At 40.9% G+C, this 25,239-nt stretch overlaps 1 protein-coding gene across 3 annotated transcripts in view; it reads right to left on the bottom strand.

Moving 5' to 3' along the window:
• Positions 1–2,861: 2,861 nt before the first annotated feature.
• The window catches only part of srrm3 (serine/arginine repetitive matrix 3), a 92,016-nt gene continuing 69,638 nt past the window's right edge, over positions 2,862–25,239 (bottom strand). For 2 of the 3 annotated variants that reach the window (XM_031311092.2, XM_036008864.1), the window contains exons 5-14: positions 24,659–24,739; positions 24,091–24,159; positions 20,770–20,805; positions 20,511–20,561; positions 19,477–19,584; positions 17,898–18,054; positions 8,884–9,179; positions 8,202–8,453; positions 7,477–7,602; positions 4,847–5,108 (exon numbers count right to left, since the gene is read on the bottom strand). In XM_031311092.2, the coding sequence (XP_031166952.1) occupies positions 4,847–5,108; positions 7,477–7,602; positions 8,202–8,453; positions 8,884–9,179; positions 17,898–18,054; positions 19,477–19,584; positions 20,511–20,561; positions 20,770–20,805; positions 24,091–24,159; positions 24,659–24,739 (1,438 nt within the window). Of the gene's footprint in view, positions 5,109–7,476; positions 7,603–8,201; positions 8,454–8,883; positions 9,180–17,897; positions 18,055–19,476; positions 19,585–20,510; positions 20,562–20,769; positions 20,806–24,090; positions 24,160–24,658; positions 24,740–25,239 lie in introns of all 3 variants that reach the window. The other variant, XM_036008862.1, reaches the window with a different exon arrangement.

Here is a 25,239-nt window from a genome sequence, read left to right as displayed (position 1 = left end):
AATTTGACCCGTTTTCAAAGTTTCTTTATCAGAAATGCATGGAAACGCACGCACACACACACACACACACACACACGCACACACGCACACACACACACACACACACACACACACACACACAACGTCAAACTACAGCCAAATCACTACTTGCAAGCCTCACACATGTAGTCACTGTCATTAGTGATACATTTTGCACATCGCTGGTGGTACCACCGATGACATGAGTCACAGGATATCTGAACATTTTTCAAAATAGAATTAGATATAAATTAACACATACAGTGTCCATAGGCTTTCTCTCTTAAAATCTTTTGAAATCCTATACTGACAACAAAAAAATTGGGCTACCAAGGAAACTGTCTTATCCTGGTCATCCTCCACGTTACCACAGATTTCACTGAGGTCATCTGACAAAATCAAAGAACCATAACAGCTCAGTTTTATGTTACTGTTATAGGACTTACAGTCATGTGAAAAAATTAGGACACCCATGCTAAAGTTGACTAAAAAGAGGAATAAAAAAATCATCTTTTGGAAATTGATCTTAATGCCTTAATTAAAAAAATGAGGAAAAATCCAATCTTTTAAGGACACCAATTTTTTTGTGAATGAATAATGTATCGTAAATAAATAAATGTTCTTCCTTAAAATACAGGGGCCATAATTATACATACCCCTATGTTAAATTCCCATAGAGGCAGGCAGATGTTTATTTTTAAAGGCCAGTTATTTCACGGATCCAGGATACTATGCATCCTGATAAAGTTCCCTTGGCCTTTGGAATTAAAATAGCCCCACATCATCACATACCCTTCACCATACCTAGAGATTGGCATGGGGTACTTTCATAAAATCATCTGTCAATGCAAATCAAACCAGCTATTAGGCTAACTGAAATAAAACCGTGCCAAAGGCCAAGGGAACTTTATCAGGATGTATAGTATCCTGGATCCATGAAATAACTGGCCTTTAAAAATCAAAATCTGCCTGCCTCTATGGGAATTTAACATAGGGGTGTACTTATTTATGCCCCCTGTATTTTAAGGAAGAACATTTATTTATTTACGATACATTATTCATTCACAAAGAAAATTGGTGTCCTTAAAGGTTGGATTTTTCCTCATTTTTTTAATTAAGGCATTAAGATCAATTTCCTAAAGATTATTTTTTTATTCCTCTTTTTAGTCAACTTTAGCATGGGTGTCCTAATTTGTTCACATGACTGTATATAATCGATTTAACTAAAATAATCTATCCATGCAATACTCCAGCATGTCAGCAACATACCGCTGTTTTCCAGTAGAGTGGTTGCAATGACCTTTCTTAGTCCCTCAATGTGTTTTGTCGATGTCCCAAAAGAGATGCTCTGCCCTTTTAAAATGCATTCTGCAAACTAAATAAATTGTGTATTTGTGTTAGTATAAAACATCTATTAAACATGTTTAGTAAAATCACACAACTTTACATAAACAGTGTTTTTTTGAAATCTCAAAAGAAATGAAACAATGACATTAAAGTGCACAACGGTTCTTACACTTGTTCAGATGAACTTTGTAATTTGGTGGTATGCAACCATTTTAATTTGAAATCTCTGTACCAACCTTTAATGCGAATACTCCACAAGATGTCACATCTTTTTGCAGAGGGTGAGGGAGAGAGGTGCATGACCATTTTGAGATATTGAGGCCCCTTTGTCTCATGAATGCTCTTAATAAAACAGAAATAAAGTACATTGATATATGTAAAGGATAAATTACAGCATGGTTTTACAGTGTGTTTGTGTGTGTGTTATACAAGTTACCTTGTCACACCTTGACAGTGTTTTATGTCCTTATGCCTTTTCCCCAAGAGGATCAAGGAACAACGACCTCTTCTCTGATGGAAGCATAACCTATTGTACAAAGGGGAAAAGTACACCTTGCTATTTAGTCACATTCATTAAGAGGTTGTCACCCATCAACAATCGTTTTCACAAGCAGCAATTATCCATCGGACTAATAAATTAACCAAAAAACCCACCGTGGTCTCCACATTCTTGATCGGCAGAAACGTTTTTTTGCTTGTTTGGGATCCGACTGGCCAGCGTATTTGAAAAAGTTAAGCAAACTTTGTTGTCTTTTTGACATTTTTCCCCTGAGTGAAATGAGGCTATAACAGCAATCTCAACCAGCACAAGCGCTTGTGTCACTTGAAGTGCAGCGCCGTGCTGTTGAAGTGCCTCCCCTCCCTCCGTCCCTCTCCTCACTCCTTCTTACCCTGAAAATTCACCTCATTATTTATTTGTTTTTGTTTACATTTCGCACCGATGCAGTGCATGTTCTCAAATAAAAATAAACGTTGCCCTGATGTACACACAGCGTTGTTTAGTTTTTTTTAGTCAGAGAAGCTACATAGGCTACGTGACTTCCTGTTCAGCCTGAAGACTGCTGGAAACGGCTGGAAACTGTCCGCCTTGACCGCGGCTTTCTGTCACCGCCCCCGACTGCTGCCGCCTGCTCTCGTCCACTTTACAGGCGAGGCGCAGTTTATCTCGAACGAGCCTAATGGTTATGTAGCCTGGCTCCGCCCTCCTACGTACTTCCGCTCAATGTACAAGAGTCTGGTAGGACCAGGGTATTGATTATGTGGATGATAGTCTCGCTTTCCCAGACCATCCACACCCTCCGGAGTGGAAGTGGGTCTGACTACTCCACATAGCATTCCGGGATGGAATTTTTTCCCTGCAGCACCGGAGCAATCCCAGAAGTGGAATGTCAAGGATATAGACTATGTGGATGACAGAAGTCGCAGAAAGTCGTGTATCAAATATGATACAAATGGGGTTACAGGGTTAGATAGAAAAAGAACAACACAAGAGTATAGTTATTTCCCCATTAGATTCTGTTTATTGGTAGGTATTGTACACCACAAAGAATGACTTGTAGAACCAAAGGGGCAATGCTATACTTGGAATAAATTAACAGGTTTGCAGAGTATCATAGTCGGGTTAAGTCTGGTTACACTGGGAATGCAACACTGTGTGAGTGACATGAGGCCAGACGAATGGTAAGGAAGACTTATGGTGATCCCTGATTGTGTCGCCAGTTTATTTACCATACTACTGAATCTGTAGAAAGAGGAGGCATTACAGAGTCTGCTGGTGTCTCTGCTGTGCTAGGTTACATCACATAAATCCTCCTCCTGAAGCTGGTAACCAGGGGACCTCTGACAGAAACATGTTGCGGCCCATTATACAAGGGATTAAAACACGTGGTGGCTGGAAACATTACAGTAGAGGAGAATAATGACCTCTCTACACAGGGAGATGTTTGGTTCTGTGGAGGCTGATCTTTTGCTACTCAATACAGGCTGCAGAACCACAATGGCTTGCATTAGAATGAGCCACTACAATAGGCCAGGGGTGCCATGGTGGCATACATGGGAGTAACTGTGGGCGCAGACCCTGTTCCACTGGCTACAATCAGAGCATTCTAAACACACAGCAGTGAATCTTCACCCTGCTCACTGATCTGATAGCGACTGCAAGCCATCGCCACGATAACAGACAGATTTTGTGTAAAACATGGACATATACAGTACATATTCAAATGGAAATACATTTGCAGCAACCTCATCTTCAAAGCATGATTCAACTGCTTTACAGCTCATGATGCTCAGAATGATCAATACATTAAATAATAAATAGCCCAATAAATAAAGAAATAAATACAGTGTAATAAATAGCTGTAGTCAACAGAAATGTGTGCATGGAGACATTTTTGCAGACAGTTTTCCTGTACAGTACCATCCAGCAGCCTTAGGTGCAGGCTACAGTGGTGTACACATAAATAATCACCTCATTGCAGAGGAGGTACACGCACACACACGCGCACTCTCGCAAATACGCACACTCTCACACATAAAGTCAGGATTAGCAGAATCAACATAATAATTTAAACAGAGAAGAGTAAAAGTACATAATAAATAGCCCCCCCCCCTCCCTCCCTCTGGTGATGGCTGACATACTGTATAGGCCAGTGGGCAGCACAGATCACCCTGGCACCTTTCATTTGGGCCAGGTACTCTCCTTCCAGCAGCGAGTCTCTCCTGATGCATCATGCTAAACAAACCTCCTCAAACTGGATGGAATATACAGTGCATAGTTTACAAAGCCAGAACTTAAGAAAGTTTACATCTATACAGACAAACCTATACAATTTTTTATCATAAAAAAAGTTCCCTTTTCCTTTTTTGCTCCCTATTTCATTCGCCGACTTCTCTTTTGTTCTAACTCTTGTTGATCTCTGTGCTTCGATGAAATCAGTACATGATGAGGGGTGAGTAAAAAGTCAAGATTTTCTGAAATGTACAGTAAGCCGTTGATGTGTCCTCTTTTTGTCTCCTACTCAGCTCCTATTGTTAGGATATATATATATCTATATATATTTAATATTTATATAGTATATCGTTTTTAATGAATTCATTTTTGGTTGCGTTGTGGAAGAAGAGAAAGAAAGTGCGAACATACAGCGAGATTTGTTCTTTGGGCTCTACCAAATTAACTTTTGACATGTGGTAACCCATTTTCTTTTAATACCTTGTTTACGTGAAGTTATGAACAGTGACAGCCAATTTTAGAGTAATGTGCTATATCAAAATAAAAAAAAAATAAAAAAAAAAGTCTCCTCTTTGACCCAGGCTCGCTGTCAGAGAGAGATGAAGGTCTAGGGTCGGGGAGCTTGGACCCTGGGCTGTACAGCAGTGTGGGCACTGTGGAGAGCTTAATGAGTGAATCAGAGCACAGTAAATTTAACAGGACTTCTCCTCTGTTTCTTTTCGTTTCCCTTCCGTGCTGTGTGTGTTGCGCTCAGAAGCCGGGGCTGTCGTAGCTGCTGCGGCTGTAGTAACTGTGGTGGCTGCGGGAGCGACTCTTGCTGCGGCTCCAGCTCCGGCTCTGGCTGCGGCTCCGGCTTCTGCTGTGACTCCGGTTGTGGCTTCGGCTGTGGCTTCTGCTGCGGCTGTAGCTGCTGTAGCTGCGGCTACGGCTGCGACTAGACCGCGACGGGCTGCTGTCCAAGCTGGATGACGAAGGACTGGGACGGTAGTACGGGATCGGCCGCTTCCGAGCACTGGGGAAAGGAGACGGGGAGGAGGATGGAGTGTTAACGGTTAACATCGGACAAGTTTGACGAGTAAGTGTCATGGTCAGGCCTTTGTCTGACACTATGTAAAACACATGATGTATTAAGACAATATTTAGTTGGTTGAGAGCAAATCAGTGTTAGGTTACATAAGTGGTAGACTTATGATCAGTACAGGATCTGAAAGAGAGCAGCTATATGGGTTGAAAAAGTCCAAGCTGTTTAATCACACAAATGCATGTTGTTAGTTTAAAGCTTAAGCTTAGATTGCATTGTTAATAGCCACCCTGGAAGTGCTTCCTGTAAGGTAATGAGGTGTTATTTTCCAAAAAAACCTCTTCTTCTCAGTGGAGGCCAACACCCAGAGAAATCAACAGTCAACAGTGCAGGGAGAGATAAACGCTATCAAGGTATCCCTGCTTCTACAAGGTGTGTTTCACCTTGTCATTTCAGCGGCATGTAGATAACTTAGCCTAAGCTTTTGTCTTCTGTATCTGCCACAGGAATCCATAGCCTGTGTAATAGAGAGATATCCACCAAAGTAAACCTTGATAGCATTTTAATCTCTGTATCCCTGTGGTACAACATTAGTGCATAACCGCAGAGGGGTGTAGCTTTAGAGTTGGTGTGAGTTTCTGAGATGAAGGAGCAGGAAAGGGACAGAAAAATAAAAACAGGAGGAGGCCAGGTTTACTCAGGGGAGCTCTGATGGTTTGCTGTTCAGCCGAGCTTCAGGAGTCGGACCAGTCGGCTCCTGCTGCACGGCAACTGTTACCAGGGTAACTAGCCTGCAGCAGCTCAGTTCAGCAGCATCCCGTTGTCTCTCGGTGTCAGGACCTTAAGGACTGGAGTGAAAGATGACAAGGTACACACATTTCACACATGTCCATTAACATTTACATGAGAGGGTAGAGAGGTGACCTGGAGAGTCATTTCTTTCCACCAGAGGAACACTTTTCACAGGGATGTGGGAGTTTTCTCTCTATGTTCTTATAACTAACTAAGAACTACAATTCAAGTGCAACAAGCCTAAAGGAGTTCCTCTGTGAAAAGATCAATTGATGAATAAGAAGCTATCAAAATACATGTAGTTTTGTGAAAAGATTTGACGACAAGTTTTATAGATATGTTAACTGTAATTCAAATATATTTTCATCAGCTGCTCCCAGTATTGAGGAGCCTTGTAAATGGTTATCAAGCAATTCATTGATTGATATTTAATGGAACAAACAATACCATAATTATAGAACAATTAATGGAATAAACAATGCTATACAAACAAACAGTACATCAATAAATAAAGTGATCAAACAAACCAAATAAATCAAAATAGATCTCTCTAGGCCTTTATGAAATTAATTAATATCTGTATCAATGTTATGCCCTTATTCCTATGTACACTCAGTTACCAGTTTATTAGGTACAGCTGGCTAAAACATATGCAGTCTGATACAAGTAACTACTAACTGTTTTAGAGAGGTGTTGAATCAACTTTATAGTCATTTTGGAGGATATAGTTTTTTCAGGGCTGAAAAAAGTATGCATGTTTTTCAGGTTTTGGGGTGGCAGTAGCTCAGTCCAGAGGGACTTGGCTTGGGAACCGGAGGGTTGCTAGTTCAAGTCCCTGTGAGTACCATGTACAGAGTGTGGACTGGTAGCTGGAAAGGTGCCAGTTCACCTCCTGGGCACTTAAAGTGACATCTCTCCATTAGTGCATGTGTAGGTCCTGGGTATGTGCGTGTGTATTTCAGGCCTGTGTATAATAACTAACAACAGAGTGGGAAAAAAATGTAATTTCTCCTTGCGGGATCAATAAAGTATATGTTAATCCTAAAACAAAACATGTCATTGGTTTTTATGTAGAATTAGTATTCTCCAATGTTAGACTTGACCATCACTCAAAGATATGGTAGTAAAGGACAGTCCTGCTCTTTGCAGTAAAGATGGAAATCCATCTGGAACAAATTCCCTAATTGTATCCCTTTTGCATGTATGCCTTTTGCATGTTTGCATTGTTGTAATTTGCAGCTATAAAAGAGTGATGTTTGCCCCAGCATGAGTGAAGTGCAGTAAAATGATGGGAAATGTACAGATTGAGTGTTACATACCTCTGGCGAAAGTATATCATGGTAAAGTGCTGTTAATTACAGACCTATAATAGCTGAAGATAAAATTCAACACAAACAAACCGTCTCATGGAAGCCGTATTAGTCTGTGCTCTGCTGAGAGAGACTCCACACAGTAGAAACGTTGTAATGTATGATCTAATGTAGGTGGGATCTAATAAAACCTTTCAAAATATCGGCAAAAAGATAACTAATAGGAGGAGGTTTATGATGCTGGACAGCTGTGTTACCTGGTGATCCTGCGAGCCTCCATGAAGCTGGGTGAATCTCTTCTCCTCTTGCGAATGGGCGAGTAGCTGCGTGAGCGGCGGCGAGCTCGGCTGTCGGTGTCGGAGCGGTTAGGGCTGTCCTTCTCTCTGCATGACAAACAGAACACCATCAGAACAACAGCAACAACAACAACAACAACAACAACAAACCACACAAGATCCCAGTCCAACTACAAGCTTAAAGAATAGTTTGACAGTAGTGTCGCATTGCCAGACCTTCCTCCACAGCGCTGCGGAGGAGTGTCTGGCTAGTCCACACAGCATTCCTGGATGGGAGAAAAACGTGCTCTGGTTTATTGGCATTTCTTTAAACCAATCACAATCGTCTTGGGAGTCGCTAGGCGCCGCAGAGAGCATTGGCGTCTCTGCAAAATAGCCTCGGGAAGGAACTTGTTTTGGTGGAACGTGTATACGTTCAAAAGTTGTTTTAGTCGTGCAATAGAAAACTCAGATTGGACAGATAGTCTAGCTAGCTGTCTGGATTTACCCTGCAGAGATCTGAGGAGCAGTTAACCATAGTCCTCATAAATCCACCGGAGTTTAAAATTACAACACGAAGAAAGCGGAAGGTAACGGACATCCGGCCGAAATTGAAGACATCCGGCGGGAATTCCGGCGGCACGGGAACAATCCAGGAAGTGGAAGGTCGTAGATATAGACTAGTGTGACAGTGAACGCGGTATCACCTGGAGTTGTTCTGCCTGTTGTGTGGGGACTTGGCTTTGCTGGGGCCTCTGTCTCTGGAGGCGGAGCGTGAGGATGAGCGCCCGCTGCTCCAGGAGCTGCTGCGCTGCCGGAGGTTGGGTTTGCTCCGGGACTCCTCTTTCTTCTTGCCTGACGTGTGTGGGTGGCGTCCTGGAGATGCCGACGGGCTCCGGTGGTGTGCCTGACCCCGACTGGAGCGGTGGTGACGCTTGGAAGAGTGGCCGCCTTTTGTCCTGGGGAAATTGGGGGGCATAATACAGCAAATGTCAAACAATTCTCCCTCAATGGCAAAGCCAAAGTGGAAAGATGTCTGCTACATAAAGTCCTACAGCTAGAGACAAATGGAAGTCTTTGTGCTTACCAGTGATGGGATGCAACTAAGTACAGTTACTCAAGTACTGTACTTAAGTACATATTTGAGGTACTTTACTTGAGATTTTTCTTTTCATGCCACTTTCTACTTCTACTCTGCTTCATTAATCTGACTTGTCTTGGGCAGTCGAGAGAACAAAGTACATTTTCCTGATGATGCTTACATACTTTTACTTGAAAAACATTTTCAATGCAGGCCTTTGAATTGTAACAGAGTATTTTTTACAGTGTGGTATTAGTACTTTTACTTAAGTAAAGGATCTGAATACTTCTTCCGCCACTGGTGCTTACTTTCTGTGGTGACGAGAGTTCCTCCCTCTGTGAGTGTGGTTGTGCTGGGAGTGGGCTGAGTCGCTGCTGTGAGCAGGGGAGTGGGAGTTCTTATTCTGGGCTCTCTGGCTCCCTCTCCTCCCTGTCGCCTGGGGTACGGAGCTCCCTACAGCTGTGTTCCTGCCATCCACACTCCCAGCCTCTCCCGCGGTGCACATCTGTCCTGTTTGGCTCCTGTTGGGGGTGCTGTGGAGCTTGTGCTCTCTCAGCAGAGTGGCCTGGATGCTGGCAGAGCTAGCGGTCAGCAGACGGAGCTTCTGTAGAAAAAAATGATGACCAACAAAGGAAAAAAGAAAAAAAAAAAAAAGAAAAAGGACAATAAGAGCATTAGAGTGTTTTCAGGTTGGTGATTGAGTGCTACGGTGTACTTGCCAAAAGAAGGTAAACATCTAAAAGAAAAAGATCTAGGTTTTCTCCATTTGGCTTATAGATAGTCCTCTATGGTGCAGCGCATGCAATACTTGGCATGCAAAACCATAATGAGTTGAAGAAATCATAATCGCAAAAACAAACAAAAAAACTAGGAGGAGGAGGAGGAAGAGAGGGAAAAAAATTAAAACAAAACTGTGAACCAAGTCAGTTAGAGTAAGAGCAAAGGCAGAAAGTACAGAGCTACAGATTTTGTAGAGTAGAAAAGAGGACTTCTTCAGTTTTTTTTTTAGTTTTTTTTTAAGTAATGGTTAAAATAAATGAAACAAAACAGAAAGAGAAGACAACTTGACGGAACATCACAGAAATGGAAGGAACAAAATAAAGATCACAATTATTGAATCAATCGAATCAGAAAACAAATCGTCTGCTACTCAATTTTCTCTTTCTGGATTTTTTTTTCCCTGTAGACAATTGCTGAGATGTGAACAGCGACCCATTTTCTTTGTTTTTTTTAATGGTTACTCTTGTTTAACTCCCTTCTGGTTAACATCCACTTACCAATAAAGTGGTATTCCCTCCTTTAGTAGGTAAGGTATGAAGAAAAGGGAAAAGTGGGGCAACATAAGTGCATCATTAGATTCACAAAATGCAAGAGAAAAAGACACAAAACCCTTCCCTGCCAGTGACTCATGAGACAATGCATGGAAATCAATGGAAAAGAACTCAAAAGCAAAGAGGAAAACCACAATGTGCAGGGAATCCCTCACACAGAGAGTAAATCCTCTGGGCCCAGTCACCCTCCTAACATCAGAGAGCAACTGGCTGGCGAGAGTTAAAGGTATTTTCTTTACCATTTTTCTCTCCATGTAATATCTTCCACAGGGCAGGAATTATTTTACTGCCTGCCATGTTTACAGGCTAACTACCTTAGCTTCTACTGGTTACAATCAGTGTTTGTGCTCATGGGCTCCTTAATACGGGGTGCTTATAGTTCTCACAATGGCCAACTTATCTGTTAATGTAGTTCCAGGGAGTTGTTGCTACATAACAACAGTGAGTGTTCAACCAATCAGAGGTTAGTTTTTGGGTAATTGACTAATGTAGGAACCCCAGAAAAGCATTTTGTTAGTGAAAGGTTAGTAAAGTTGCATCTAACAATAAGATAAAACAATAAGAATGTGATGGGATCCTTTGGGATTTTATAGTGAAAAGCTACTAAAGTCATGAATAGACTCAATTATCGTGAGTTTAGCAGTTTTTAAAATGACCAATATAATATTGGCAATATTCTGTATTTTTCTTATTGTCAATAAATCCCATGAACAGACCAAAATCAACAATGAATTGGTCCCACCAGGATAGCTTGAAATAGCTTATTCCTCTGTGCCGTGGAGCTCCAAAGATTATTACATACACATCAGTGAGCCACACTGTTGCATCAGGTGACTTGTTCCTTCATTAGCATGAACATGGGCACTGTAGTTTATTTTGAGACAACATACACTCACATAGACTGTCCTGGTGCTGTAAATATTCACTAGAGCACCAAATGTGTGTAAATCCATGGCTGAAAATAGTCCCCAACAAATGCACTATTAATTTCTGTTTAAGTGACGTTTGCTAAAAACTACAGTGCCCAGATGTTTTAGGTAATTACAGAGCCTTACCCAGAGCAGCTAGCTTGGTAGTTGCTTGCTAGTCAAAAATGACTTTTCCCATCAGCCTCAGCTGTAGGCTACTTTGTGTAAAGTTCTAATTAGCTAATGTTAGCATGCTAACACGATGGTGGACACTGTGAACATTACACCTGCTAAACATCAGCGTTTTAGCATTGTCATTGTCATTTTGTTAGCATGCAAGTTAGCATTTAGCTCAAAGGACCATTGTGTCGCGCCCATAGAGTAGCTGTCGACTCTTAGTCTTAATTAATAATAAAACTACATATTTGTGACCCCCTTTTTTATTTGTTAAAATATTACATTACATCTTCAGTGGGCACTAGTGCCACAGACACAATAGCAAAGTCAGAATAGTATTGGCAGACTAACACATTGTTGGTTTCGGTCTTTTCAAGGGATTTGTTCAAAGTAAGAAAAACACGTAATGCAAGCCTTATCCCATGAGCTGCATATGGTAGGGGGTGAGTAAAAATATATTCAAAACCTCTATTTGAAGTATTCAACAAAACAAAATAGAACTTGGATAAGTGATTCAATGGGAGTTGGGGACTGCAACTTGTGATGCACAGTTATACACTGCTCATTGTAAGAAGATCATAAAAAGAGGGTAAATCTCCAAAAGGCGTTTTGTGTGAAACCAAATACAGCTGGCTCTTGCACATGCATAACACTGTGCTATCTGAACTGCTTCGTAATCTAAGATACAAGAAAAGCACCGACTGGTCGTTGCAGAAAGAAGAGCCGTTCTCCACTGGAGAGAAGACAACTAAGCGGTATAATAAGAAAACACACAACCACTGGTGCTTATGACAGTTGTTAGAAACAGTCGTGGAAATCAATATGGTGAAAATCATAAGACGAATGTACTAATTCACCAACAAACAGAGAGAAGCTGGACAAACAGGAATGCATTCTACCAAAAACAGAAAGAAAACAAAACTGGAGAAAGAAATGGACCTGGAAGATAGAGCGGGATATTGGACTTCAGAATGAAGTTAAGGAGGAAAGAGAAAAACCAGAGCTCTACGTAATCCAATCATAATTGATGAGGTAAAATCAATTTGGTTAAAGACCATTGGTAAACAACAGAAAGAGAGAGAGAGAGAGAGAGAGAGAGAGAGAGAGAGAGAGAAAGAGAGAGAGAAACATTGACGTCACTCAGGCTAGGGTGCTTGTCACATTCTCATCTGCATAAAGATCACGTGCGTAGGCAAAGCGTTACCTACCTTCCATTTCAATCAGTGACACGTATGCAATATCAACAAAAAAAAGGAAAGAAAGAAAAAAAGAAAAAAAGGAGAAAGGAATGTTCTCCGCAGCGAAATGGGAAAAAGACAATGACCTCTTTTAGTATCAAAGCTACATACTGTGTCCAGAGACTAAGGAGAAACAAAACAAACCAAAAAGTACAAAGAAAAATAGAGGGGGAGAAAATTAAAAGAAATCCAGATGGAATTCAAATCAAACTAAAATTAGAAACAAAGGATGAAATCTATAAAACGACATGATTTGCTTTGTCTTTTTCGCTTGTACAAATGCAGCCATATTTGTATCAAAACGGGAGGGGGGGGGGGGGGGGAGAGGTAAGTGGATAGAGTTAATTGTCATATTAGTGGACATCCATGGAGAGTAGAGTAGCTAGGAGGAAGGGAAAGGAAGGAGGAAGGGGGGAGGAGGGGGAGGACATGCAGAGCTGGCAGATGTGAAAGATATGTGGGAAGAAAAATGCCAGGACAACAAGAGTGAGACGTGAGTCACACATTACACAGATGAACAGGTAGGAGAGGAGGAGGGAGGAGGAGGGGAGGTAGAAGAGTGTTGGAGGGGCAGTCACTGCTAAGATGGACAACTAGAGAGTCAGCACATTTGAAAGGGACCCCAGTCACATTTTGGCCTGGGTCTTCTTCAGTATCAGCACTTATCGACTCTGTACTTTTGGACGTCAGCCCAACTTTCTTCCAGGCAATCTTTTTATTATTATTCATTTATCACTATAAACACAGGTACGGTGAGAAAGAGAGAGAGAGAAAGCTTAAGGCACTTTGTCAAATCCGCTGTTTAAACTGTTAGCGTCAACAGGGAGCTTACATTCAAAATGGCTTGGGTCCCTTTAAAACAACAATTATGTTCAAAAATGTGTGAGTTGTCCTAGTTATTTTCAAGAGTCCATGTACTTGTGTTTGAAGTGTTTGAAGACATCCATAAATAATGAGCAAGAGGACGACTAGCCCGGTTTGGGACTGACTCTTTCACAGTGTTACGACAGTCCTGGATGCTTCCCATTGAAAAGCTTGGGGAAGCGGCTGTGCACTGCTCTTTATCAGAGGTAAGGAAAGTTAAGCACAAACTAGCCAGATAGTCAGTATTAAAAAACACTTTTGATAAAAGATCAATCTCATCTTTGTGCAGCTTTTCAGAGAATCGTTTTTGAGTGTGGCGTCTTCTTCGACACATCCTGGTGCAACAATACATTACATACTGGACCCATTATTGTCCCCTGTGGCCCCGAGGTTATGTTTGCATTAGTCTGATTCACCGAATGTAGACTTGGTATAAGCTGGCCATACTTTGGAGGAAGCTCGGCTTGCTACAAGTCTTATAGTCTTAGTTTCTCTAATAATCTTAATTTTTAGATTTGAAAACATTCACATTATTTAAATCCCAATTGGTCAGAACTAAATAGATATATAGAAATAAAGAAACATGTCAGACTGACCAACAACCTTCACTGTATTTTTCCCTCTGCTGTAGCGAATTTTACTAATTTTTCACAGACAGTTGGGTTATGTGCATCTTTGCACACTTGCAGGGCTAGTTAGCAACCAAGTCTACTAAAAACTAGCCCACTGACACCTTCGGCTGCCTCCTTCTCCAGGTTGTAGTGGTCTGTCGAGTCTCCCGTAAACACCCTCTATAACAGGGGTGGCCAACCAGTTAGGTATAAAGAGCCACAAAAAAAACCGCACCATAGCAAAAAGCCACACAACACATGCACGTCCACACTACAACAGCAACAGTGTCTTCCAGATCTAATGACAGTCATAATACATAGCAGGTTTCATAGTTTTTTTTCTCACTTAGATTGACTCAGTGGGAAACCTGACAGTGTTTGTTATCCACAATCCTTTTCAGGTCTTGCTTGAACTCGGTTGTGGCCACTCGAAGCAACTCTCTCACTCATTTGTCACTAAAGGGGCTTTCAAACAGTCTGATTCAGCAGTGAAAGGGTTAACGAGGAAGGTGATCTGTGGCCGCTGTTTTTCCTCAGGTTGCAGAATCTGTCCTCAAAACTCTGCTGCATTATTTTCCATTTTAAAATAATTGGCAAATGTATTGGCAGATGCATTCAAATGTGTTTTTTTTTTTACTTATCTGAAATACTGTATGTTTCAGAAAAGTTAAAAACAACAATCAACCAATGACACAGCCCCCAGCCACACAGTAAGAGCCTCACAGGAGCAGGCAAAGAGCCGCATACGGCTCAAGAGCCACAGGTTCGCCACCCCTGCTCTATAACTACATACGGTTGGTAGAGAACCAAAGTTGCAATAATTGTAATTGGCCACAAGGAGCAGTAAGAAACCCATTCCACACTCAAAAACAAACTTGTACAAGCCGCAGAAAGGTAGGATTTATGCTCTAATGAAATTATTTTCAGTTAAGAGAGAAGGCTTCAAGGAGAAGGAGTAATTTGTTGGTTTGGTAATTGAAGGTCTGCTTAACTTCTCCACCTCCGAAGTGCACAGCTGTTTCCCCTAGCTTCTCTACGGGAAGCATCTGGGAGTATCCCCCACGCAGTGGATGAGACAGTTCCAAACAGGGCTAGAGGACGACTACAGGAACACAAACTGAGATGATAGATAGACAACCAGAGCTGCTATACAAAACATTTGCTAAACCACACAACTGCTGCAGTAAAATCAAACTTCAGTTGGATCCAGGATCTGTCACACATAACCATCAAACCATCAAAGATTTCAGTTTGGGGATAATCATGAGAGGCATATTTTAGCTTTTGGTGGAGATTAACAAAAATGGCAACTTATGCTACAAAGATTCTGCTTAAAAAATGTAAGCCAATTAAAAGCTCCTCTTTCACTACACCACAACTGAATGGCTCAAAAGTACATGATCAAACAGACCTCCCTGTGCCATTTTCCACAGGCCTGAGCACATACTGTAGAGTAGAAACAAACGCCAGGGACAGAAGAGACACTGCCACCTAGGGGCAACATGCACATCGACATGGTAGAGTAAAGCAGTAGAGAGGAGCATGTGCTGAACTCCTGGTGGTTTGGGAGGAGCTGTTGGACGCCTGGAGGAACAGAGGATCTATCACTGAGCAGAGCATGTGCTTGAGAAGTAAGACAACTGTATTGACAAGAAGAAACTATTACACATACCCAGTTAACCTACTTGGTCCAGTTCCAAAGCATTTGAGTGCTTTTTATATAAACGAGACAGAAAGATTTGGGCATTTTATTCATGGGTAAATACCACTTAAATTGATAAGGAAAAAAAGAAACAGTAATGAATAAAAATAAGCAGAGAGAGAGAGAGAGAGAGAGAGAGAGAGAGAGAGAGAGAGAGAGAGAGAGAGAAAGAGACCAAATAAGACCTCACATGCAAGCTGGTTCAGAAAATAGAAGACATCAGTTCTCTGGAGAGTTTACAGGGTGTTTGCAGCCCATTTAGATACTTATTCAGCGGAGAAAGATGCTTTTACAAGCAATCCTTAAATTCTAAGTGTCTTTTGTTTTATTCCAACATAATGGCTGTCATCTTATGTAGATCTATAGCAAGGTTGTTTCCATAATAGCAGAAAGTGATTTCAAACTCAGTGTCTTTTAGGTAATCAGAGACTAACAGAGATGCTTATTTTTTAAAGGAGCCAAAACAAACAAGGAGCAGTTCCAAATTGAAAAGGTAGAGATGAGTGTGTGTGTATGTATATATGATTTACTGTATAACACTTGAGGCTTTAGGAGCCTATTGTGGACAGTATGTGCTGCTGCATTTTATTTTAAGTACCGAGTTGCAACCCTTTTATAACTCCGAGGGTCCACCCAGTCCCATGATTTGGATTCATTTGCACAACATAGTTTAAGGATGTGGCTTGTCACTATGGAAGATGTAAAATGCCTACATAAAAACAAATCAAATGAAGTGAAATGCAATTCACTTTGTTATATGTATTTTTTTTTTATGCATGCATTAACTGTGTCATAATCAAATGAAAAATGTATGTATGTACGATGATACGATATATGATGCATTTTCATTGGACCTCCTCATGAAAACCTATGAAAATACTTTGCCTTTAGTACTGGCAGGTCTACGCTGCTCTCTGCTGGACAACACTGAAATGCAATGCAATGCATCTATTCATTTTGCTTTCTGTAATTTGATTTAAAGACACAGCAAAATGAAAAATATAAAACGTATTTTTCATATTTAAAACCCCGTTTTTGTCCTCTTTTTATCAAACGTCAAATGTTTTCGATGACTCATCTTGAACTCGGGGCTGGTAACATTTATGTATCCAATCAAATTGATAGGGGCAGATAACTAACCTGCCCATCACATAAAAACAAACTTTAACGTTAGCTTATTTTGATTTTTTATTATTTTTATTTAACCTTTATTTATCCAGGTAAATAGATAGAGAACAAATTCTCATTCGCAACGTCGACCTGATCACATTCACACAGTTACATAGTTTCATACCTGGAGCTGCCCAGTACAACCACAGTCTGATCTGCTGGCCACTGAGCAGCTCCACTATAGCTTTTTTTTGGGGGGGGATAAGGGCCTTGCTCAAGGGCACCTCAGTGGTGGGAATGAGGGAGGGACAGGCGCTGCTCTTTCACTTCCACACCCAGATTTATCCCACTCACAAGCTCGCTTCTCTAAGGCTCTTTTAGGCCACCACTGCCCTAGCTTGTAGGTAGCTAGGAGATCAATATCTTAGTAGTAGGTGTGTGTTTGGATTTCATTTATTTATTTCTTTGTTTGATTTGTTTTTATTTAGGCATTTTAAATCTTCCATACAGCCCAGCACAAACAGCTGATGCCTGGAACAGAGAGCCTCACCTTGTTACAATACATTTTTGCACGCATGGATCAAGAGTTTCCACAAGTAATTGGATTCATCAGTTCAAGGAGAAATCGTAGATTGGTATCACTTTAAAGCACCATCAGATTCTAATCGTGACTTTTGCACATGAACATTAATAATAAATTATAAAGATAATTTTGACTTTATCTGCCGTAAAACTCTGAAGTTCTCATTCCGGATAGACACATTGTTCTCTGATATTTCTTCTAGAGCATGGACCTTTAGAGGGGAGAGGGGAATTGTCATGAAGTAGTCATACCTGTCCCTGGCTAAACATTTTTGTCCTATGCCCTAGCAAGCACCCACTCAGAAGAAACAAAACATCTTTTTGCTTATTCATTTGGAAACACTGTGTGCCAGTGAGGCTCATATTTCCATCCGAGGTTTGGTATGCTAATGTTGTGCTTTGACTCAGAAGATGTGTGCTGAACAGAAACACTAGAACATTTCTTCTCTTTGCTCCCTCCCTCTGTTACCGGCAAACAACAAGAACAAACTAAAAAAAAAACAAGATGGCAAGAGGAGTCAAAGAGAGCCAGAAACATAGCAGCACGAGTGGCAAGTTTTACACAGGACAGGAGTGTCTTTTACACGTCAAAAATAATAGTCAATAATAGAAACTGGCCTACAACGTAGGAATAATAACAGAATGAAAAAAAAACAACCTTTCAATATCAAATAAGGTGAAAATTCATGTCAACCAACACAAAAGGAGCAAGATAAAAGTCATTTGTAGAGAGGTAGATACCCTGGGAGTGGGTGGGGGAGGGTGGGGGTGTGGGAGCAAAATAGAGGAGATTACATACATCGTGCCCTTTCTCGCCGTGGTTGAGTCTGCCGGCCTTGCCGTTGCGGCTCCGCTGGGTGTGGTCTCCGTTGTGCCACGCGGCGGGGGTGTTGGTGCCCGGGGACAGTGAGGTGCTGGACGCCTTTTGTCCGTCCGTCTTGTGCTTGGAGTTCAGCCTGGAAGAGCAGAGCCACACAGCAACACGCTCAGTAAAGCACAGCCAAAAGAAATGGTCATAAATTGTGACTGTTGTTGACCTAGATCCAGGCCCAAATTTATCAAAGATCTGAAAGTGAATTATTGTCCTTTAACCTATTCGATGCAAAAAAAAAAAAAAAATATTCATCACACTTTAAGCCTACTTTCTGTATTCGATGAAGAGTTGCAAAGAACAAGAAAAAAGCTACATTGATTTTTGCTTGCAAAACCTTTTGTGCAACTTTATTGTTATTGCTGCAGCCTAGCAGAATTTCATTTCCTGCTCCAGTTTAATTTTCTTTTTGTTTCCATTTCAACCAATTTACCATTATTTCATCCCTATTTATATATTAAAATATAATAGATTGCTATTCATTTCAAATTTAACTGCTACTGCAGATATAAATCCATACATGTCTCTATTGAAATCACACAGGTTTGCAGAATACTATACTGTTGTTTAGTTTTTTTTTAAGAATTAACAGTGGCACAGATGTAGGGGAAACCATTGTCTCTGATTGGATGGTTCTGCTCTGAGCATACATGTGATTAATCATGTGATCACCTGAGAGTTGCTCTTATCGGGGAACGCCACCAATTTTACACATCCAAGTCTGTTTACAGGTCTTGGGAAGGACTACTGCACATTTGAAAAACAAAATGTATAAAGCCTTCTGTGGCTCCAGAGGAAGCTGTGTGAAGTCCGATAAATTGCCTCAAGTGATGTCACTTGTCACTTAAGGTCACTCATTCTGCTTGAGGCTAGCGGCGCAAGCCTATATTAGCTAGCATAAATAGCATAACACATTTGAATCGCCACCTGAACTGTCAGCAGATGCATTGTGGGTAATGTAGGTGGCAGGTTTTGACAAGGAAGAAGAAAGTGTGGAATAAAAAAGACGATATATATCTGTTCTGCTGCGACAATGCTAATGATTTCTGATCTTACTCTTTAAAGTAGCAGATTTATAAATGTGTCTTACTTTTCACACTGCAAAAAACTTTTTCTCTAATTAGTTGGCTCTTTAGATCATTCTTATGTGAAAATGTGAAGCACTTTGAATTGCCTTGTTGCTGAAATGCGCTGTAAATGCACTATAAAGTTGCCTTGCAATAATATCTCATAAAATAAACATTCTGTCTTTGGCTTAAAGAAAGAAAAACTTGTAAGGGAGAGTAGAAATCAAAGTAACTGTCCCTTTACACTCTTATTTGCCTGAAAAATAATTACAAAAATGTCCAATGCTGTTAAACAAAACAGAATAAGAAAGGATTTCAACTAGAATCAGAGAAATAACACTCCATCCAAGAAAACTGATGTAGATCAGAAACCTGGGCGTGCGCGCGTGCATGCGTGCGTGTGTGTATGCGTGCGTGTGTGTATGCGTGTAGGAGTCTACCTGGCAGGAGATTTGGAGGTGCTCCTAGTGGACGACAGGGAAGCGCTTCGGGAGCTACAGCAGCTGCCTTGACGCTGTGAACTCCTACTGGGGGTCTCACCAGGGGACCTGATAGATGACAACCAATGGACCGACACACACACACCACACACATGCATACATATACATACATAAAGCCATGTGTATGCACGCGTACATCACAGGGACACACATGCAACAGCAAGCTCAGTAGTCAATCTTGTGATATGTAAAACAGTTCGTGCACTGCCAAACTATTTCAATATATATTCTAATCAAGACACGGTGCAATGTATGGCATGGCAATTGTGTTGAACTTAGATACTGCTTAGGGGATGCACCCTGTGCTTTATAGTCATTAACATTCTCTGAGAGTCTGAGCCTGAGATAATGGGTGTAAAATAGCAATATAAATTTATGAGAGACGTGATTCCAACTGGACTGAGACTAATGTTCACTGTTTGTTTCACTGTGTGCAGAGGACAAATTGTGCTGACTTTTACACATTGCATACTGTATATTAGGGGTGTGGGAAAAATCGATACAGCATAGTATCGCGATATTTTCCGTGGCAATACTTTATCGATGCACAGACGCCAAGTGTCAATCTTTTATTATGTACTGTATGTGTTGGTCAGTTTGTCTGCTTGACAATCCCATTTTGCAGAAATACAATTGAAGTGAGAAGAACAGAGAACTTTATCTTTCTAGATAAAACAGATTGACAAAGTTTTCCTTTGGGGTTATAATTTGAAGTTGGAAGGAAAGGTAATAAACTGCAATATATCGCAGAATATCCCAATATGTTTAAAATTATGTCATATAGTGACATAAGTATAGTGTCAATATCGTATGGTGGGGCCTCTGGTGATTCCCACACCTACTGTATATGCACATCACATTTGACTGATGATGAATGTGAAACTGTTATACTGAAAAATAAATTCAGACATGTAGGTTTCTCAGCTCAACATTAACATGTAAATGGCATTAGAGTGATTCTCTGTGCCTCTCACCTCTTTTTCTGTTTGTTCTTGTCTTTGTGTTTGTTCTTTGGGCTGCCCGATCTGAAACAAATTTCACACGTAAGATAGCGAAGCAGTGTACTTTAAAGCATGTAAACACACATTCACACCCTTTTATAGAAAGGAAACTCACCACATGGATTGCATTGTCTTTTGAACAATCAGTAGGCAGAAATGACAATAACACACACCTTACACATGTTATGCGCGTTATAATGTATTGTTTGTTTTCTTCTTGTTCCATACACACCTGTATCTCCTCTTTTTCCTGGAGCCAGATGCAGATCTATGAAGATAAAAGCACCACAATCATCATACAGTATGCTACAACTGTGCACCAGGGTCCTGTTCCATGAAGCAGCTTTACTGAGTAATCTATTTAACCTTTCAAGATTTACCTTTTTAAACAGAAAAGGGTATTTTTACATCCATGCGTCCATGTTCTAGATTTGAGGTGGTTCTGGGAATTACTAAACTCGCTTCTAGAAATAAATTCTAGGACATCGGAGGTGGCATTATTGGACTGGAGGCTGAACCCAAAATCTAATCTGTGCTGTGTGCCACCTTTGTATTTACTTAAAATAATTAAAAATACATATATTTTCACAACCACCTCCAAGTCTCTGAAAGTGTGTGAGCGTCCAATGCCGTTGAGACTCATTCAGAGTCATAACTCAGGCACTCAAGTAACATATTTGTGTGCATGACAAATATGCCTCAATGTACAAATGAAAACTGCATTTTAAAAATTATAAAACACACACAGACGCACACAGCAGTGTAAGGCTAAAGCTCCCAGTCACAGGCTTAGTTTGGTCATGGAATATGAACATGTTCAAGTTACTGTGAACAGCAGGAGGATCATGTATTTTCATATGCCAACTTCTGTATGGAATATTTCAGCATGCATTTCTGCACTTTTAATGATGTGCATGTAACCAGTCTGAATCACATCCATACATGCTTATATGCAGAGATGTCCACTGGGAGCTCTCACATCAGACTTTTCCAGTTGGTATTCTACAGGTTGTTAAAAAGTCACGCTAATGGTGTTTTACTGCTGGCTGTAGAAGATGCTGCTCACTGCAATAAAACAGGAATAATAAACTGAGATTCACTTTCCTTTTGACCACGTATTGAGTGTACAGTAACAATGGTGAGGCGGGTCACTCCTCAGTCCTCAGCGTTCGACTGTCACCTCACCTCCATATCATTTCACCCTGATTACAGTTTCCATGGTGATTAGTCAGACCGGTCTGTGAGCTGTGTGCTGCTATTTTTTTCCTGAAGAGCAATCCATCCCCCCTGCTGTTTCACACACCGACAGTACAGCATGCAGTGGAGTGGGAGGCAGTGGCAGCACGAAGTGCGTTGATTCACTGAAAGGGACTAATAAAGCTGTCACAGTAATGTATGTGGCTGCTATGTCTTTCAGAGCTGTGGCCCCAGTAGCAGCCTGTGTTTCCCCACTGGAGGGAGTCCACTAGGGACTGCTGTATATGAGAGGAGAGCTCATTATTCTTCTCTTCTCTCACACACTCTGGTCACAGCTAAATCCCTCACCTCACCTTTAAATACAAGGACACAGCAGTAAAAAAACATGTGAGACAGGTATTGCAGCCAAATGGACACAATCCCTATTATTTTAAAGTGAGGTATATAGAGCTCAACAGTGACCGCCCACTTTTTAAAAAGCTCTGGTTCCGGAAATGTTTTCCCCGTTTGATATCTCCAATGACGTTTCATTAAATGCTTATATAAAGAGTTTGAAGCCTGGAACCAAGCCAACCAGCTACGAGATGAATCGTAAACCATTAAACATTTGATTTGGTGGGCGCCCGGATAGCTCAGTTGGTAGTGCGGCCGCCCATATATAGAGGTTTATTTCTCAACGTTTATTCCCCCCTCTCCCTCCCCTTTCATTTCTTAAGCTGTCCTGTCAATAAAGGCCTAAAAATGCCCAAAAATAATCTTTAAATAAAAATAAAAAAAACATTTGATTTGGCGCAAAATAACATTTGAAAACGGCAAAGAAGGCAAAGGTAAAATACTGTGTACAGAAACGATCAGAGACTTAAATGGTAGAAGTTCGCTCTAGCCATTCGCGGTTTCGCAATAAACATTTTCATGGTAACAGGGAGTTTCACCTATCAGAGATGTCGCTGTTACACTTAGGATTGTGGGTAGTGTAGTATTTCTCCATAAGATTGCGAATGAAACATGTTTTTTCTGAAAACAAGGTTGATTTCATTCAGACTTCTAGCTTCTACAGGAGCAAAAAACTTTCATTTCACAACCTCGGAGATTGTGGTCACTCTACCTCGGCTGGTTTGGACATTATGGCTGACAATCAAAATCCTTATGGAGAAAATGAATGGGATTTTTACTCTGGGAACCACACTGTTGAGCTCTATTACAAACGAGCAGGGGTATGAATTTTTAGCTCCTCGTAACGTGCACCTTAAAAAGAAAAGGAAATAAGCATCAAGGGAGGATGGCTACTCTCTAGGGAAGAACCCTGCATTCTGCCTCATCGATCCATTATTCATATATCAACAGTACCTGCAATGCAGAGCAGCTGTGGTGTGAGGCTGTGAGGGAGGCGTGGGGATGAGGAAGGAGAGAGGACGAGGGGGACTTGGGTGTGCGTGGATGGATGAGATGTGGCAAACAAGAGCGGGGCAGTGCAGTGATGCTAAGCAATTTGGTGAGAGGCTCATTTTTCTTGTGCTGTGTGCTCCCGTACAGGCTGGGTTATTAGAGCAACATATTTACCCCACAATCCCCCAAAAGTCAGGCACAGACGGAGAGGAATTAGACGAGGAGGGCACTCTACAATTGCTTATTGGCGTTATGATATCCCAAGGCATTGCACAATAGTTTTGATGATGAGCTATTGCTTTGTTCCCTCCTTCCTTGAATCATGTCTATACTCATTTATTTCTTCCCTTCCTTTTTCTTCTCCCCTTTCCTTTTTCATTTCCTTTCTTCCTATCTGTTTCCTTTTCTTTTTTATCTTGTCTTTCTGTCCTTCCTCCTTTTTTTTCTTTGTATCTTTTAGTCTTTCCTTCCTACTTTCCTTTTTCCATTTTCTTTTTTCCCTTTACTTCTTCCTTTTAATTTTTATCTTGTCTTTCTGCCCTTCCTCCTTTTTTTTCTTTGTATCTTTTAGTCTTTCCTTCCTACTTTCCTTTTTCCATTTTCTTTTTTCCCTTTACTTCTTCCTTTTATTTTTTTTTTCCTTTTATCTTGTCTTTCTGTCATTCCTTTTCTTTGTATCTTTATTTCTTTCCATCTTTTAGTCTTTCCTTCTGCCTTTTCTTTTTTTCGTGTCTTTCCTCCCTTCCTTTTTCACTTTTGTTTCCCTTTATTTAACTTAAGACTTTCTTTCACATCCATCCGTGTGAATGTGACTGTTGATAAACCCTTAAAAAGCCAGTTTCTTCCTTGTGATGACGTCACTGATGACACACACACACACACACACACACACACACACACACACACACACACACACACACACACACACACACACACACACACACACACAGTATGTACTGTACACACTCACCTGTCTCGCTTGTGTTTCTTCCCACTCTTTTTCTTCTTCTCTCTGTGAGTAGGTGAGGAGCTGCCAAACCTTTTGGTGGAGAGAAGGGAAGAATTTGCATGCCATGAAATGAGAGTCAGATTGCTGCTAACTGGCTTTTCACTCATCATTGTGTTACATTACATTGTATTACACCTCAGAGGGGATCATTGTCAGCATAGGTGACGTCCTATAGTAGCTCAGCTGATCTTTCTCACCGAGGCTCACTTTATCCCCAGCTCTATTCATCCCTCTGCCTCTCTCTTCTGATTCTTTCTTCTCTTTAGCATCAATGTGACATTTCCTTCTCTCTCAGTCTCTCACTCTCCCCATTTCTTTTGCTGACTTTTTCAAAAGAAAATGGAAGATGAGCCTATGCTTTGCTAATGTCGCCCTACAATTCTTACCCCTGTCTCCACAATTGCAGTATCTGATGGCTCGTTAGCAATATTCACACCAAAATAACTGAAATTATTCTGTCAACGAGGCAGGAAAAAAGAAAAAGGAGAAAAATCAAACCACTTCATCAGTGGGAGTCGTTTCCACTCACCGACTCCTTCGGCGGCCAGATTTCTTCTTCTTCCTTTTCTTTGGACGAGGGGATGGAGAGCTGCTTGATTTCCTCTTCACTCTGAATTGGCCACAGAAGGAGAGAACAAGAGGGGGACAAAGATCGAAAGCGAGATCCAAAATAAGAAAGGCAGAAATGGCTTACAAGTGATTGTTATTATAATCATTTTCAGAAGGAATGCATTTCAGATTATAGTCGTTTGCTGCTGTGCAAGCCGATAAGTGTCTATTTTCTCATTTCCCCAACCCTTTCTGCCATACCATGCAATATATCACACAATGGAAACAGGAAATTGCTTCAAGGAAAAGACACTTAATCTATTTTTTTAAGTAACACATTCAGAAAGCCCAATCTAAATGATCATCTGCATTATGGTTTTCAAACATGAATAATAATGAGGTGCATGCTGTTACTGGGTGGTGGGAGTGTTGTTCGAGGATTTGAAGAGCATTTTTATCTTGAGATCAATTTCATCTTTATAGCTACAGTATTACCATAGGAAACACCCAGAGGACATGTTAAAGGAAATAACAGGTGGCTGATTTGATGCACCACTTGAG

The sequence above is a fragment of the Sander lucioperca genome, chromosome 13 (genome assembly GCF_008315115.2).
Source record: "Sander lucioperca isolate FBNREF2018 chromosome 13, SLUC_FBN_1.2, whole genome shotgun sequence".
NCBI classification, from domain to species: Eukaryota; Metazoa; Chordata; class Actinopteri; order Perciformes; family Percidae; genus Sander; species Sander lucioperca.
This window is presented reverse-complemented; position numbering and strand designations above follow the sequence as displayed.